The sequence below is a fragment of the Pholis gunnellus genome, assembly GCF_910591455.1.
Source record: "Pholis gunnellus genome assembly, chromosome: 17".
NCBI classification, from domain to species: domain Eukaryota; kingdom Metazoa; phylum Chordata; class Actinopteri; order Perciformes; family Pholidae; genus Pholis; species Pholis gunnellus.
Genome location: NC_136544.1, coordinates 19,198,861 through 19,216,591, shown reverse-complemented (window position 1 = coordinate 19,216,591; position 17,731 = coordinate 19,198,861). Strand labels below are relative to the sequence as shown.

The 17,731-nt window shown below is 45.8% G+C and overlaps 2 protein-coding genes across 2 annotated transcripts in view; one reads left to right on the top strand and one right to left on the bottom strand.

Moving 5' to 3' along the window:
• Window positions 1-1,224: 1,224 nt before the first annotated feature.
• Window positions 1,225-14,024, bottom strand: LOC306709427 (uncharacterized protein). Its single transcript, XM_079177558.1, has 5 exons — window positions 13,551-14,024; window positions 12,181-12,348; window positions 7,806-7,930; window positions 4,407-7,545; window positions 1,225-2,599 (listed from the first exon to the last, which is right to left on the bottom strand). Exons 1-5 carry the CDS (start codon window positions 14,004-14,006, stop codon window positions 2,054-2,056), a joined length of 4,434 nt encoding a protein of 1,477 aa, XP_079033684.1. The 5' UTR covers window positions 14,007-14,024; the 3' UTR covers window positions 1,225-2,053.
• Window positions 14,025-14,212: 188 nt separating this feature from the next.
• Window positions 14,213-17,731, top strand: part of epn2 (epsin 2) — a 55,570-nt gene continuing 52,051 nt past the window's right edge. Inside the window, exon 1 of the mRNA XM_079177560.1 lies at window positions 14,213-14,338. The gene's annotated coding sequence lies outside the window, so the exon portion shown is untranslated. The remainder of the gene's footprint in view (window positions 14,339-17,731) is intronic.

Here is a 17,731-nt window from a genome sequence, read left to right as displayed (position 1 = left end):
TCATGCTGCTCACACGCCTTCACCGGGAGGAGCTTCTGTGCTGCACGTCTGAATATTAGACAACATCGGATAAAAACGATCCTCTGGGACCGTCTCCAATGTGATATTTACTTTTGGAAGTGTGGTCTACTCACAACCGTCTCTGACGTGGATTACAAATGATATTTGCAGAATTTGCGACGTGCTGTGAAAGTCGACTGAAGCTTCTCACCACAGAGGCATCGTGGGGACTGCACAGGACCTCAGCTCGCTATACTTTCTGACTTTTTTGTTGTTGTTGTTGACAGAAGTGAAGCTTGAAGAAAAGACATAAATCAGATGTTCAGTACATCTCATGCAGAGCTGCCTTTCGCGGCTCCAAAGGGCAGCCATCCATGATTCATAATCTATATTTCATGACAGAATTCAATCCCTAGTTTTCACTGGGAGACAACAAAATGTCATCTGAACAACTCCCTTAGGACCAGATTGGGAAATCTAGTTCTGCTTTAGAAGTAAAGACGCAAACAAACACTCAGCTAGAGCACAGATTCATTGTCTGTGTCCCACAAACAAGATGACAGACTGGAGCTTTTCTCATTCCAAGACAAGACGGTTGTTTATTGTCTTACACATAAATTATGTTCACATCAGCCATTTCATTGATGTCATCCATGAGTTTTTTTGTCATGCAGACAGCACGTCGGGCACATTTCCTCTCACCTTCCTTCAGAGGGCACCACCTTGTACGCTGCTGTTATAATCTGCAGGACATCTGTACCTCTGTCTGCCCCGCGCTCGTCTGCAGATAACTCGCGCTTTGTTTGGGCACAGTCGCTCTGAATGCATTATGAATGTAAATGGGATTTGGTGTAAACAAAGAACAGATCAATTACCTGACACCCTTTAGTCTTTTGATGTACAGCACCCAACGGACGAATACAAAATAACCACAATAAAAGCTCTGAGACAAAAAGAAAAAAACTAAAAGATTTAGCATCATCGGCTGTAGCGTTCGACACCTAAATGCACAGAAGAGGCTTGTTGTTAAAGTACAGAAGTGGGACGACTGCTCCCACTCGGCTCACATAAACACCATATAAACAGCCACTGTCATGAGGTTGGTCATTTGAACATTTGCTTATTGTTGCGCACAGAATGTATCGTGGTGGAGAAGAAGAGGGAATCTCCGTGTTAGAAGAAGAATTCTGTGACGTTCAGTGGTTTTTTCGGGTTTGCTGAGTGTGCACAAAATACAGTACCTCAAGTAAATACACTACATTTTGACATTTTTGATAGTACCCCTCTTTTAAAACTGGAAGCAGAAATTCACATTCACATGGCACCATCCGGAGATACCCAACTACTGTCAGCAAATAATCTAAAACAAAACAGAGAGGAAGTGACTTTAAGATATTTCACTAAAAATGAATCACGGTGACTCCAGGAAGCAACTGCTTTTGTTTTCGCTGGATCCTCAGTGTGTGTAGAGTTGATCGAGGTCACTGCAGCTTGACTAATGTGCAGTGTGTGAAAGGGAAACTTCTTGGTGTATATACAGTATATGATGTGTTCATTTTCTTTGGTCATACAAACAATTTAAACATTTTTCATGTGGAAAACAGTATAAACGTCTCTATTATTCAGTTGAAACGGCAACAAGAAAACCCATAAATCTTTAGGAGAGGCCGCTGGTTCAACTCCAGACGACCAGGCCACTGAAAGCGTCAGAATTTTAAAACATTTAAGATGCAGCCATGTGAAGGAGAAGCCATCATGCACGGGGAGCAGTTTCAAGTCGCCGCGTGGAAAAACAACTCAATGTGCGTCCTCCAGCAGGCGAGAAGGGAGCCGGCAAGAACCACAAGTCACAGGTCAAAGGTCAAAGTTCAGACATTCACTAAAACGGTCAGCGATGAGTTACCCGCGGGTGAGAAGGGTGGCTTTTTTTTGGCATTTCTTTCACAGTGGGTGAAGTCAAGTTTTTCTCTTAAATCTTTCTCTTAACTTGCCTTTTCTTTGGCTTGATGTGTTGGAGTGACATTAACACGGATGCCAGGACGACGGCATCAGACTAGCTGGAGCTCTTACGTCCCTGCACGTGAGCGCTGGCGCTGTCTGTCTTGCTCTGCACTGGCAGCTTGCCCATCTTCTCCTTCAGGTCCTTCAGGCTGTACAGTTTGCTAAAAGTTAAGCTAAAAGCGGCCTTCCCGTCTTCCTTCCGGTGGGCTTCCTGCGGTGATGCCGTCTGGTTCTGGGAGGCCTCGGGTTTTGGGGGAGGATGTTGATTCTGCGCCGGTCCGGCTCTCGTCCTGCCCTGCGGAGGCTGTCGGAATGCTTCGGCGCGCTCCCGCCCGGCCGGTAACCAGACATCACCCGCTCTCGCCGGAGGAGGCGTTCTGGACGGCGATCTGCGAGGGGACGAGGTGTTATTCGCACTCTGGACACTGCCGGGGAGCACCTTGCTTTCCGCCTGGTTCAGATGACGGCTTCCCCGGGGTCGAAGCCCCAAAGCCTGGTTGAATGTGAGGGTTTGAGGAGGTCTGGATTGTCGGGAAGGGGACGGCGCTCTGATGTCTCGCTGCTGTCCTCGGGAAGTTTTGAGAGGAGTATGCAGAATCTAGGGAGGAGAGGAGAATAATGTGTGCATAATGAGCCATCAGTAGGGTTTATTATCACACCAATTCCTCATATTGTATTGTATTTCCTGGAAACTTGTCTACAATGCAGATACAACATTTCTCACAAATGCAGCTCCAGTGCCGAGTGTCATAAAAGCTTTGTTGCAAATGGAAAAGACAGGTACTTGGGTGCTCATGTGAGATCCGTTTTTGTCACTCGAGTTAATATAACATGACAGGACTGAGTAAAAACACCTCACTGACTTAAAAGGACTATTGCGAGATAAAGAAGCATCGGCTCGACGGTAAGCAAGTTAAACTGCGGTAATAAAAGTGAAACCATCAATCTTTCACCGATTCATCAATATTGCATCGTTGTGAACACACGCGGCGCTTCATTAAAAGTATGTGACTTTAATTCGGTGCACAGTCTCCTTGTTCAATAATGAACAAGTGTCGGGTGTTTCGGCTCCGCTGGTGCATACTCAACAGGACTAGACACACACACACACACACACACACACACACACACACACACACACACACACACACACACACACGAACCGAAATGGTAAGCTAGTGTTAGATAGATATACTGTATATATATATATATAATTTTGCAACAGGTCATTTAATTTTGTACAAACCAACTGCTGATATTGTACTGGCTTTGTCTTTTTAGCATAATGTAATTTGGGTAAATACAGTGAAGCTAGTGTTACTCAAATGATTAAATATTACATTTTAAATTATGTACAACATGGGTCTAACTTGTCACTTATGTGATGAAAAACCCTCAAGGTTCATTTTTATGAAGCGATAAAAAAAAGAGGTTCATTAAAGGACAAGTTTGATCATTTGAGAAACATTGAACCTGCCTCTTGTGTTTGTTTGACTTCCTGTTTTTCTGGGTTCTGCTTCCTTGTTTCTGTGTATCACCTGGGTTGTGTTAGTCTCGTTAGTCTTGCTCTGTTCCCTTTGTTTCTTCCTCCAATCTTGGAGCTTCTGTTACCTGCTTGTTACCTGCCTGCCTTCTGACATCTCCTGCTGGAAGTCTGTTTTCTTTATCAAAGTGTGTTGATTGCATCTGCCTTCCTCCGAGTCCCCATTTGGGTCCTTGTCCGTGACAAGTTGGCTAATTTAGCTTAGCACAAAAACAGGGGGGGGGGGGGGGACATTTGTGATTTAAAGAGGTGCTGGTAGAATCTTGTTACCTCTAGACAGAGACAGGCTTTCTGTTTCCAGCCTGTGTCATAAAACCCTCACAAGTCAGGGAGGAAACAGCAGCAGTTCATCACAACATGTGACCAACAAGCAGAACATCAATCTGCACAAACGCTCAGTCGGACTGTCCATCCTCGGCCACTGCAGGTAACGTTAGCGATGCCATACGGAGTTTGATGATAAGAATACGTTATTAAATGAAAGCTAATCGCTAAGCTAATTGTTTAGCTGAGAATGTATTTTAAAGATTTTGGAACTTCTCGTATTGCTGCTCAAGAAAGGCTATTTGTATAAATTCAAGAATAATAAAGCAATGTTGATTCTTTTCTTTATTAATTAATTAATTGTCTTTTTTTCTCACAATATAATCGATAAGGAACCGAAACAATAAGCAGAATCGATGAGTATTCATATTTACACATCTCAACTGTCACTGCCAACAAGAAAATATAACAAACTACAAAGATATCAAACATTCTCTTCTTTTAACTCAGTAAAACTACTTCCACAACCACTTTTCATGAGATATAGTTGTGAAGATGTCCCCTCATAAAGTGGGTGAACTGTGCTCACTGTTCTTACCTTCTGTCCGTCAGTGTCTCCGGTTAACGGGGGCCTGTCTCTCCTCTCCGCGCCGCTGGGTCCTAATGCCGCCCGGTCCGCCGCCTTCTCCATGTCTGGTCTCCTCCTCTGAGAAGGAGACTTCTTTAGCTGAAGGTCACCTGTGGACAATCGCCACGGGTCTGTCCTCTCATTGGCTAATTCTGCTGGAGTCACTCCCGCGTCGACCGGTTTCCCCGCTGCTGATTGGCTCAGCACCCTCTTTCTCTTCGGGGATTGAGCCTCCTTGTTTTCCTCTTCTGTCCCCGTTGAATCTTTACCGTGTTTAAAATGGTCGGCTGTTCTCTTTACGTCCTCGCTGCCTCTCCTCTCTGTCGCCTGGTAATCTCCCTCTGTCATCCTCTCGCCACTTTCATCCTCTTCTCTCCCATTTTCTACATTTCGCTCCCCCATTTTCTCTTTTAAAGAAGACGAAGAGGAGCCGCTAGCAGGCCCAGACAAACTCTCTGTTTCACTGATAGAGGTACTCCTGTCTGCTATGCGTGAAGTAGCAGCCCGAGTGATGGTTGTGGCGTTGGGAGTATTTGCGTGCGTGAAGCCAACGTGGTCGTCTGTCGTCCCGTGGTTGCGGAAAGCTGCTCGGTCAAAAACTGGCTCGTGTAAAGGAGAGTTGTTACACTCGTAATACTCCTCTGAGGCGGTGGAGAGAGCCGAGTCCGTCCTCGGTGAGTTGTACCCGTCGAACATCGGCGTTTGAAAATCTGGAGTGCGCAGATCCGGCGTGTGCGTGCGTGAGTCCGGGGTGGGCGTGCGTGGGAGAAATCCGTCCGGAGTTGGAGTGCGCGGATCCGGCGTGTGCGTGCGTGAGTCCGGGGTGGGCGTGCGTGGGAGAAATCCATCCGGAGTTGGAGTGCGCAGGAGAGCAGAGAGAGACCGCGACTCTCTCTCCGGCGTCGGCGAACGAAAGTCTGTCTCGTGTGTGTAGGAGAGATGTAAGTGCAGAGGTCTCGCAGGTGTGTGAGTGCTCGCCTGCGCTTTAGGGATTTGTTCTGGGAAGGTGCCGTGTGTGTTGTGTTTTGCAGCTTTTGGCACGCCGTCTGTGACGCAGGCCGGTGTAAAACCTAGATCTCCTCGTGGACTTTGTGCGTCTGTACTGTACTTGGATGTGTGTGTGGTAAAAACAGTGTGTGTTGGAGCTTTTAAAGAGTCCACAATCTGTGGTACATCTACATCATGTGGAGTCAACTCACTATATGATATTCTCTGAGGTACATGTGCTCTCGCAAGGTATGTTTTACGTTCTGACGCACTCTGACTTGTTTCATTTGGCACTTCCGAACTTTCCGGGGCCTTTATCTCCGTCCGTACTGTGGCTACACACTCTATCTGCTGGGTTAATTGGCAGTCTGTCGACGTCGAAGTCTTGGGCTCGACATCTGTCGGAATTATTTCTTGAATATTCACGCTCTCTGCCTTTGGCGCATCAGTAATCAAAACATCTGACTTGGCTTTGTTTCCAGCGGCCAACTGCATTGCATGTCGTCCATCTGCCTCCTCGGTCTTTGTCTCTCTGGAGGTCCCGCTCGGCTTGTGCTGTGGAGCTTCTCCGACATCTTTCTGTGATCCCGTTTTGCCTCCGTTGTCTCTCTGCAGTTCTGGGACGATCTCGGGCACGTTTTCTGGTGAAGTGTGCACCACAGCGGGCTCATCGTGGACCCCTGTGCTCGTCTCGGGCTTCCTGACAACACTGAACTCCGGCAGCTTCTGGCCATCGCTGGTACCTTTGAAAACCAGCTGGACAGTACGAGGCTTAGGGATGGGAGGGGTCGAGGCCGACGATGGGCCTGCCGAGGAGGAAGGGAGGGGAGGATTGGGAGTTGTAGGAGGAATGGAGGAAGATGACAAAGGAGAAGAGGAACCGATAGTCCTGCTTGTAGTGGTGGAGACGTGGCTGTTTTCTGAATGCGAGGAGGAACTGACAGAAGTAGAAGAAGACGACGACGTGTGGCTGTTGGCGGTGGGAGACTCTGCGTTAGGAGTCATTTCACATGAGTTCCGTGGCTGCGCGTTAACGGCTGAATCTGTGCACGGCGGCACCGTCTTTGTTTGTGCCTGCCGTTCCGTGTCTGAGTCGGTGGGGGGATGCAGGTACGGCGCTCGCGTGCCGTTCGAGACATCGCGCTGTGTGTTTGAATTAGTTTCCGCTTCTCTACCAGCGTTTGATCCCGGGAGGGGTCGTGTGCTGTGCGAAGGGCTCCCGGTGTCGGGAGTGCACGCCTTGCTGCTGGGTTGGCGAGGTTTGTGCGCATCTTGCTCGGTGGGTGTGTTTTGAATGCTGTTTGAATGCTGTTTGTTCTCGGTGTTGAGGGTCTTGGTAGTGTCACTCTTTGGTCCGGATGCAGGTGATTTCTGTCCAGTTGCCTCTGCTTTACTTTTGACGTCAGCAGGCACTGCTGTGTTGAGCTGTGTTGGCTGAACTCCGTCCACCACCGACTCTTCGGTCTTGATTTCATCTTGTGCTGGTTGGAGTTTATTCGTCTCCTCGTGTTTGGCTGGAACCTGTCTGAGCGTAGCGACATCCGGCAGGATTTCCTTAGGCATGCTGAACGGACTGCTGAACCGGACCGCTTGGCTGGTTCCAAACATCTCAGATCTCTGGAGATGGACTTGATTCGGTTTTGTGGGATCACGAATGTTGATGAACCCGATTATGTCACTTGAGGGGTCAGGCTCTGGCCAGGTGGGCAGGTATGACATCATACATACTTTCTCTAGATTGGTGAGACCGGGGTGGATCGGAGGATCCTCCTGTATGGCTTCTTTACTCACCCTCTTCCGCCTCTCCTTCTTGGTTTCTGGGTTCTTGGAGTTCTGTGCTTTTTCGGTCTCTTTGGGGCCAGCAGAAGGGCTGGGGTTGACTAAACCCAACATGGCATATTTGGGGCTGTACAGTTTCCGAGCCATATCGGCAGAACTGGTCACCGGGACCGGCTGTGGGAGGGGCTCCACTTCAGGTTCGATCTCGATGGCGACCTGCCGGAGGTCAACCGAGCTGGAAGTGGCGTAGAGGACGCAGAACAGCCTGTCGAAGGCCTCCACTGCCTGGCCCGTCACCACCGTGATGAGATTTTTGTCCAGCCGCGATGACGTCCAGGTGAAGCTACAGAACACGCAGCAAAAAGTTAAGACTACTTTTAAAGTACAGCAAGACATGACAAAATAAACACCTGTTATACTGCATACGTGTACAGTATGTCGGCCAAGTTAAACAGCAATTATTATTAAGTAACTTAATCGCATCTCACAGAAACAAAGACAGGTGGAGCACACGGAGATAACCTGTTTCTCTCACAGTCACTGTCTTTATCCAGTTCTCACACTCTCTAACTGACACACACACACACATAAAAGTGCACTGACCTGTATGATCCAGACACAGCTTTGTCTCCATCGATGAACATGAATCTGTGTCCCATTTGCCCTCTGACCTTTGTGCAGGACCGGGTGTAGAACTCTGCTCCATCTGTGCAGCGGACACGGAGGTTCTGTAACACACACACACACACACACACACACACACACACAGACACACACACACACACAGAGAGAGGATAGATGTCATATCTCCTCCAGATTCAGAGCTAACTTTATAACATGAGATCTGTGTGAAGTAAAGCTGCAAAACGACAGCGATGACGTTCATGTTACATTGTGGAATTCTTTATTTTAAACTAAGAAGAGAGGAAAATTAACCGGAAAGTGTCGAGCATACAATGGACAAAAGTTATTTTCATGATTTTATGAGGTGACCTTATCTCCCTTTTTGAATATCTATTGGCTGATTGACGGCCAGGTTACATGTAAATACAACACAAACGAACAGGTTTAATCCACATGGTTTCACCAGCACCATCCTCTAACTCCTGTAATGTGATTAAAGCACGCTCACAATAACATCAGGAAAGCACCGTATGCAAGACAAGTGTCTCTATTGTCACATCTAACCCTATAAATTAGAAGTTTAAATAAACTATAGTATTTACATGACTAAATAAAGATATACATGGTCAATAGGACCAGTCATGTACTGCGTCCTGCCCTTTAATTTAGGCAAATGATTACACCGATGTAAATACTGTGATTAAATCTTAAACCGTGGTAATTACCATGATTTTATACCTCACCCCTATCTTGACCAACTTTGCTAGTCTCTGTTGGGACTTGCCCGCTTTGCTCGTCTGAAAAGCAAGGCACGTATGCTGTAAAGAAAATGTGGCGTCCCGCAGGGCTCAGTTCTCAGTCCGCTGCCTTTCTAAGATGTTTCCTGTACTTCTTGAATGTTGTTTAGCTCAGCCAGGTGAGGTTGCTTTTTGAACATTAACAACACAATCTCAATGTCATACAGTCAAGTAGTTTAGTGCGTGTGCTTTTATTTTGTGCACATGTAAACACGGGCAATGTGACAGGCCGACGGGTGTGACCGTACAGTCAATGAGGGCTAATGTTCATGATCATAAATGGGTGGTACAGTATATGGTGCTGTCATAAAAGACTGTAACAACAGTTCAGATAACACGTTACACATGAAAGGAACCTCCAGCTAAATCATTTCATCAAGTTTCTCTCACTGTGACTCACTTCCTTTCTGTCTTCTGTCCTCCCTTCTTTCTTTCTGTCTTTCTTTAGGACACACATGTTGACCAACATTTGTACTTAAGGAAACTACAAAAACTACATCCTAATTTATGCATATGCAGCCCTTTTTTTGAATTGTAGCTTATATTTCCGTTGTTTGACCAACATGGTATTTGAGTGTTGAGGCGGTCCTTGTAAACGTGGACACAGACGGAAACACCACGTTTAAATATGGGGTTACTTTTGTCACTGAGATCACAATCTGTCCAACAAAATATAATTTTTGTGAAATGCAAAGTCCCAGCTTCAGCGTGACAGTTGTCTGTCCGACTTGTTTGGTGGTAGATTTTCAGCTCTTCGGCTGATTTGACTTTTACTACCACCACCACTTTAGTTGTTGTGAGTTTAGATTTAGGCCCTTGGGTCCTCTGAGAGACTTCAAAGTCCGTCAGAGAGACCGACTCCTGCACTGGCACGCAGCCAAAGAAATGATGGAAGCAGTTGCCTTGACGCAGCAGAAGATTCCTGACATGGTTTGGGTGTGGCTTGTCTCACTTTCCTCCCTCCTTTGGCCCCACGCCCCTGAACTTTCTCTCAGAACATTCCTTTGGCTAACTGGTTTAATACAATCATCAGATTGCATTTCTCTCTGCTGGTATTCAGCTCCAAACCGTAGAAGAGTGTTTCCCAACGTTTTATATGTGACAAACCATCGCGAACCCAATTAGTAATGAATCACGATAAATGAGCGTTCCTTCCTTACTGCCACTTCCACGTCACTTTATATTGTCTTGAATACATAAACGATATATTTGTTTGATAAATCACAACTCTGATTTATACATACACACACGTTAAATACTTTATAAATGAGAACAAAGGCCAACAGGCTCTTGTTTTCTTTTCCTATCATCGGTAAAGCAAACAGAATGTACGCTAGCCTTTTCATATTAGATCCACTGTTACAATTATCAGTGCAATATCAGCATAAATGTACGGAAGATATTCTGCTAATTTATTTGCCGACTCTGATAAAATCTCTAGCGACCAACCTGAGGGATTCTTTGGGAATGACTGTCACTGTTACATTGTTAAAATGTCCAGAAACTCCCTCAGACGACGAATCCGACACCTCTTTGCTTCCGCGCTCCTCCGCTCCTCCTCCCATCCCGTCCTTCCGCCCCTCAAGCTGCCAACAAGCTGTCACATCTGTCCGCTACCCTTCCTGCCAGTCATCATGTCGCTCAGACTGGCAGTTTGTGTTGCATTTGCTGCTCATTACTGTTCCCGGTCACAGTTGCCACTCGTACAGCTGTAGCCTGACTCGAATAGTCTGTAACGCCACACAGTAACTGAGGTGATTCTGTCAGAGACGTACATTGAAGGATACAGGACCACTTAAAGGGCAGATCCCAGCAGAGACACAGTATATAACCCAGATACATAAAATACTTGTGCCAGCTGTCAAACACACCTCACTGAGCACCGTTACAAACACTCAATCTGTTTAGGACTCAGCGTTGGGTGCCAGTGAACCACACAGAAAAAGAAAATCAGCCGTCTGTCTCCATTAATGATATTTGCTCAGACAACGAGTGTCAACATGTGCTGCCAGCAGAGTCGGTTTGAGTTAAAATAACAATCGCTTCGCGTGTGTTTCTGCAACATTTCCCCGGCGTACCAGGCCTGAGCGGTTTCTATTCTACGAAATGGAAAACCGTTCAAGGGAAGCTGTGACACGGGCTCATTTAAATGGAGGGCTTGAGGCTCAGTGTGCACCGTGCTGCTGTATTACTGTCTGGTTTGCACATTGCACTCGGATTTTGGGCCAAAAAAACGTGACATCCCTAGAGAATAATTCAAAACAACAAAATGCTACATGTTTCAAAAAGCAAGCTGTTGCCATGAGATTAAAAAAACAGTTTGGAAATCCAGCTGAGCTAAAACATATGTTTATAAAATACAATCTGCCACATGGGACAGATAACGTGCATGAACATTTCATGTCACCATCATCCTGGCCAGAAATAGATCTGTATATCTGCAGGATATGTATGTGTGAGGGTCCACATGTCTGTCCACACATGCATAATGTGCTTTTGTGTTGCATGTGTGTGTTCTCTTGTGGTCTCCTGAACACAGCTTTCTGCATCTTCAGTGTCTCACTTCTGCCTGCCAAATACTGATCTAAAGCACCGTTCACCTCGTATCACCTGGAACATAATTAGCTCAGCACATTGGGAGCCTTTGTGGAAATGTATCCAGCCTCGCTTCTACTGTATGTGGGAATATCTAAATGATCCCTCTGTAGAAAGGAGGAGCAACGCAGCAGCACTGAGGCAAGCAAGTGACCTAACAGATTAGGTGACATAGTTGACATAGGTGCTGCCATTAAAGGCCCATCATTCAGAGATATTCTGATAAGTTGGCAGCTCGAAGGAAAGATTTATGTCTCAAGAAAACAATTCACTGAAAAGAGTTCTTTGTTCCCTGTAACTTACTTCTACGTGTCGCAGCATGACTAAAACGTGTTTTGTGAGGTGTGATTTTCATGTGAATCTCTCAATTAAAAACACACAAAGTAGACGGCAAAGTAAAAGATGAATCGATGATACAGCTCCAGCTGAGAGCGTTGGCTGCTTGTTATTTAAGCTCCGGTGGGTGAGAGAGAGAGAGAGAGAGAGGGAGAGATGGCATGTGCTTTCATTTATCCATGCATAGCGAAAACCTCATGACTTCAATTCCTCGTCTTTCTGTCAAAGTATAACTTACAGATGTATCTCAGTCTCGAAGGGAGATTTCTGAACATCTGGAAATCCCCTAACGCTATCAGGTCAAAGATTCACTCTTAGTGAAACATTTACTCTCTACACGGTCACATCTCAATTCTTACAAAGTGAATAATGAACTTCTGCTTTTTGTCAGCTTCTGGTTATCGAGGCATTCTGTCCAACATTGTGGTCTGGAGCAAAATCTGATGGGATCGCTGTGAAATGTGGGTATGCGTATCCTTTCCACTTAAAAATATGAATTAATATCTAATTAGAAAATGACAATTGATTTTACTGAGCACATATTGACTCCACGGATGCATAATTGGTGGATTTGACTTCCCTCGGATCTTGTTCGTTGATGCTAAGACGTCAGCGCACTGACTCACCTTGAGGTGCCCGGCATGCATGTTGGCCCTCTGACACATGGACTGGAAGTGAGGTAGAGTTGTGCGTTCCAACAGGATGTAGACGGAAACCTTCCTCCTGAAACCAGCATCCAGCAGATCTCTGAAGATGTCGACATCGGTGAACACATCCATCACCACTGCTATTACCTGGAGACAAACACACACAGCCTACATCACACACACACGGGACATACTCATGCATACATGCATAGTTTCTGCATGTATGTAGGGAAATTCAAGCACTTTAATACAACTCTGTGGATCAGGCCTCAGGCGTTGAAACGTTAGTGTTTACTCTTTTCGTACGACAAATACGATTCAAGTTGCTCCACAGGTTTGAGTAAAATATGATCCGACGAGTTTTCCTTTGCGCAAGAAAATTGTGAAGCTAATAATAAAGGAAATGTATGCATTTACTCCGTGCTTATATGACCCATATTTCCTTCAGGAAGATGCCCGCAGGATCCGTCATGTAACTCACGTCACTGAGAAACAAAACGCCTCAGATGAACTTCACACGAGTCAGCTGAGCAGACAGAAGCGCACATATACATGCAGCCCGGTCGTAAAAGCACATAATCATGCAAATGTCCAACTTATAACATAATTCTCCCGTGTTACAGCGCGCAGCGCTTCTTTTAGCCGCTGATAAAGCAGCTTAATCAAGTTGCACTTTACTCTTTGTCTCAGTTGGTCATCCGTCTGTACTCTGACCTCACGCTGACTGAGAGCCGGCAACGTTTATGTCAAAGCTGCAGTTGATCTTTTGAACAGCAGGTCAGACAGCCGGCTGGAGACCGACAGCCCAGACATCCACCGACACAGGAGAACAGATACAGGTGTAAAGATGAATACTGACTATAGGTCTAATACAAACCAGACAGCGCTAAGCAGAGAGTGACATTTTCATAAACAAGTAGGGATGGGGAATATATGGATACTGTGATATGAGACTAGATAGTGTCTTTTCCTGGTTTTAAAGGCTGCATTTCAGTAAAGTAATGTCGTTTCTGAACTTTTATTTCACTATTATTTAACGAGACCTACTTAGTCATTATATCCACAATACTGATGAATATTTATCAAAAAACCTCACTGAGGAAATACTTTGTAAAGCATCAATAGTCAACCCTACAATAACGCGATACATGTTGTGGTATTATATTTTCTCCTTATCGTCCAGCACTAATAACAAGTATTTCCAATAAGGCACAAACCCTCCACCTCTTGTATTTTACATGTTTAATTTGAGGTCATAGCTAATTTGATTTCAAAGTTAAAATAGGGTTTAAAGGCTAAAATACCTTAAAACCACAGACTATATAAGAAGCCTTTCTGGCCCAACATACCTTTTGCGCCTGCGCAATCATTTTCCTGACAACCTCTTTGATGGGCACCTGACCCTCCAGAGGCGGCTGCGTGTACACGCTCGTGCGCGTCACCCCGCGGTAAGAGATGTTTTCCAGCCAGCTCAGGTCCATCTGCGGGATGGACGTGTCCGACAGCTCGGGCCAGTACTGCAGCGACAGCGGCGGCTCGTCATCCTCGACATTCTCCGGGGAAAAGAGCTCCGAGCCCGGGTCGTAGGGCTCCACGGCCTCGGCGAGGGTTTCCAACTCCGGGTCCGAGAGGAAGCCGCGCAGGTCGTGAGCGCCCAGGTACTTCACAAATTCCTCGCGACCGTCCCGCAATAACGCCTCCAGCGCGAGCCGCTGGTTTTCGCAGTACAGGAACTCCGGTTTGGACTCGTGATTCCGCGGGTTCACGTGGTTATCGTCCAGGCACTGGATCTGGGAGAGAGCCATGTCTCGGGCTCCTAAAGAAAAAACAACACTAAACTTTACAAATCCGCAAAAAGTTTCAGGGCTCCGCTCCTAAACGTCTCCACGCGTTGGGGAGAGAAAGCTGCGTAAAAGTGCTCCTCTGGGGTTTAAACAGCTGTTCAGTTTAGCTCCAGACTTGTTGCACATAAACTTCATGTCGTCCCCTTCGTCGGTCTGCCTTGGAAGTCCTTTGACCGGCCATGGAGCATCAACACTCCGCCATTCTCCCCAGGTTCAAAGCCTCCCAACTTAGCCGGTAGAGAGAGAGAGTGAGAGTGAGAGACTGACACCCCGCTGGAGGCACCGCCCGACAGGTGTGACCCAACACACACACACACACACACACACACACACACACACAGAAATATGCGCACCTTTGTCACGTGACCTGTAGGCTTTCTGTTGGAAAGTGTGCGTAATTGTAGGGATAAAAGCCTTAGTAACTTGAGTAATTAATGAGGCAATCCCTCCCTTTTTCATAAACCCCATCAAATCATTAAGCTGCCAGTTTCACATCATGATGACACCTCTGCGGATCATACAGAGCTCAGCGATGTCGTTTTACCTGTTCTGTCATGTTAACACATGCTGCTATAGGACGGGAGAGCCCAAAAATGAGACGCTTCATTTAAAAGAACAAGATGAAGAGATTAGGATTGGAGTAGTGGGATCTAAAAGAAATTAACTGGAGGTAACAGAGCATCTATGTTTTATTTTCTTAAAAGTAAGACCAGTGTCTTAAACCCAAATCTACATGTTCACATACCCAGGGCACCATAGCTGACCTTTAAACTCTTTAGTATTAGTTTGATGTTCTGTGGGAACCAGGCGGCAACCTCCGGTTCTGCCGAGTGAAGCCGAGGAGGAAGTGTCTTAAACCTGCATCCTCTCTACTGACCAGCAGGGGGCGACTCCTCTGGTTGTATAGAAGTCTATGAGAAAATGACTCTACTTCTCTCTTGATTTATTACCTCAGTAAACATTGTAAACATGAGTTTATGGTCTCTATCTCTAGTTTAAAGTCTTCTTCAATACAGCATGATGTTCATTTAGTAAATGATGGTCCATTTAGAGTCAAACAGACCATAAAGCAGGGGATGCTTTAGGGCGGGGCTAAACAGTGATTGACAGGTCGTTCAGTCGTTGCCACTACCAGAGACGTATACGCGTCTCTACGTCTCTCCTCCGCATTCAAAATATGGTCACTTCTGTTCATTGGTTTGCGAAAAAAAACAACAACATGGCGACGGCCTTAATCCAAGATGGCGACGGAACTTGAGGCCTCAGAACATCAGTCCACAAACCAACGGGTGACCTCACGACGACTGCGCCCACTTCTCACATACAGTCTGTGATTGGAACCGAGGAACAGTCGACGTGCCTCAAACGAACTTCAACTAAAAATCCCCAAACTTGAAAATACAAAGAAGGTATACACAGAAACATTTACACAACCATTCACAATAGACAAGTCTTCTCAAGAATCAAACACACAGCCTCAAGGTCAAATAACATATTTTAACATGAACTTTAACTCACTTGATTATCAGCTCATTACAGTCACATGACGCAGGCTGCGTTGATCCCAGCAGGTTACGAGTGATGTAATTACATGTCATCAAAACCAAGATGCTCCATAAACCAGTGAGGGGAAAAGAGATATCAGCGAAGGAGACAATGTCCTGCTCTAATCCAGGTTCTCTGGACAAATTTCAACTTCATCTCCCAATATAACTAATAACTTTTTCTTTTCAATTCTCTTTCTTCTCATATTATGACTTGATTCTTGGTAAATGTTTGTCGCAGACGGAAGAAACAGAACGACACAAAAGTGTAAATTCTACAATTTACCCACCTACATGTTACGCAAACTGGCCTTTTGTGCAAAGTGTTTTTTCTCAACACTAACGTATTCAGTCAGTAGCTGCACACCAGAGCGACTAAACACAAGAAACAGGTTGCGTGCGCCCTTCTCTTCAGATAAGGTGACAAAGCCTTCCAGACCTGACGAGTAGAGGGCGGAGTGAAGGGACATGTCTTGGTTTGGGCCTCCTTTGATGGGCAGCGTTACTTGAGGCACCCTTAAATATTTCAAGCCTCCTCTCCGTCTCGCCGTCTTGCGTGGTCACATGTTTTAGTGAACTGATGGATGAATCACACGCTGGTGTCTCGCTGACTCATCGGTAGTCTCATCTGTTGATATATCGTGTGGTTGATTTGGCATAACGGGACTAATTATCTGAAGAAGCGTTGTGCCGGTTCACCGGGTGTCAGACTGGTTTACGGGCCGATTGTTTTCACGTCTTCTTTTCAGGGCCTCAACAGCCAGAGGCCGTCCGTTAAACTGGTTCATCTGTTTCTACTGTATTTGCATCCAACGCCTTTGAATATCATCGACGTCACAGCCCCCCCCCTCCTCCCGCTCGCTTGCTCTGTGACTGTCACTTTCATTCGCATAGTGACACCCTGCCCTCCATCTTTCATTAGTATCTTCGGCTCCTTCCTCTCTGTTTTTTCACCTTTTTAACGTTTCATAATCTCTATATCTATATCTATATCTGCTGTCTCCGTCTCACGTTCTTTCTCTCATCTGTTACTTCTTCCTTCAGTGGCAGACGTTTAGCATTCTTATGTTGTCTCACTTCCAGTGTATGTCACAAATATGTCACGGTGAATGTGTGTCTGTATCACACAGCACGCACACTTCAAAGCGACTCAACCGTTTTCTTAGAAAAAGATGAGTTGGTCACTATTTCTGGTGACTATTTTTAACGTCTTTCTTCCCCTCCTCTGCTGGACGCCGCTGGTTTATTGACTGACTGTCATTGACAAGTCAGAGCGAGGATAAAAGAAGTGGTTTGTTTTAAAAAAAAACAAAAGAGTGAAAGAAAAGAGAACAGGTGATTTACGGGATGTGACCCAGTTTCCTGCTTCATTTCAGGCTGTTACATCCTGCTGAGAGGCAGCGCTGCATTCCTCTCATAGCACCAGTGGACTGTCAGCGCACACTGAGCCCACATTGTGTCATCGATGCTGTTCAGACACACACACGCAATACCTTTTGTTGACGAGTAGAATGGCATGCCGAAGAGATCTCTCCATAAGACACCATGTCATTTACAATCAGGTTGTCACACACAAGTAGTGTGTGACATTATTACTGTTTTGCTATAGTAACATAGTATTGAATTGACTTCAGTGACAGTTTGTGTAAAGCTGAAATCACTATTTGTATTTATTACATTATAGTCATTTAGCAATTACAATTCAGTATCTATCTATACACAGTAGGCACAGGTACGGGAGCAATTTGGGGTTAAGTGTCTTGCTCAAGGACACATTGACATGCGACTAGTGGAGCCGGAGCCGGGGATCGAACCGCTGACCCTCTGATGGAAGGACGGCCCTGCTCTCCGAACTGCAATTTGCGAATAATGAGTTTATGGATCTTCAATACAGCATGATGTTCGTTTAATAAATGACGGTCCATTCACAGTCAAACAGACCCTAAGGTATGCTGATTCCAAATATGGTAACTTACGTTTATTGGTTTGCGAAAAACAACAACACGGCGACGTCTGTAATCCAAGATAGCGACGGCGAAATCCTCGAACTCGAGGCTTCATAACGTCAGCGCACAAACCAACGAGTGACGTCACGGTGACTTCGTCCACTTTTTTATTGACTTTCTACGCCTTGAATGCACA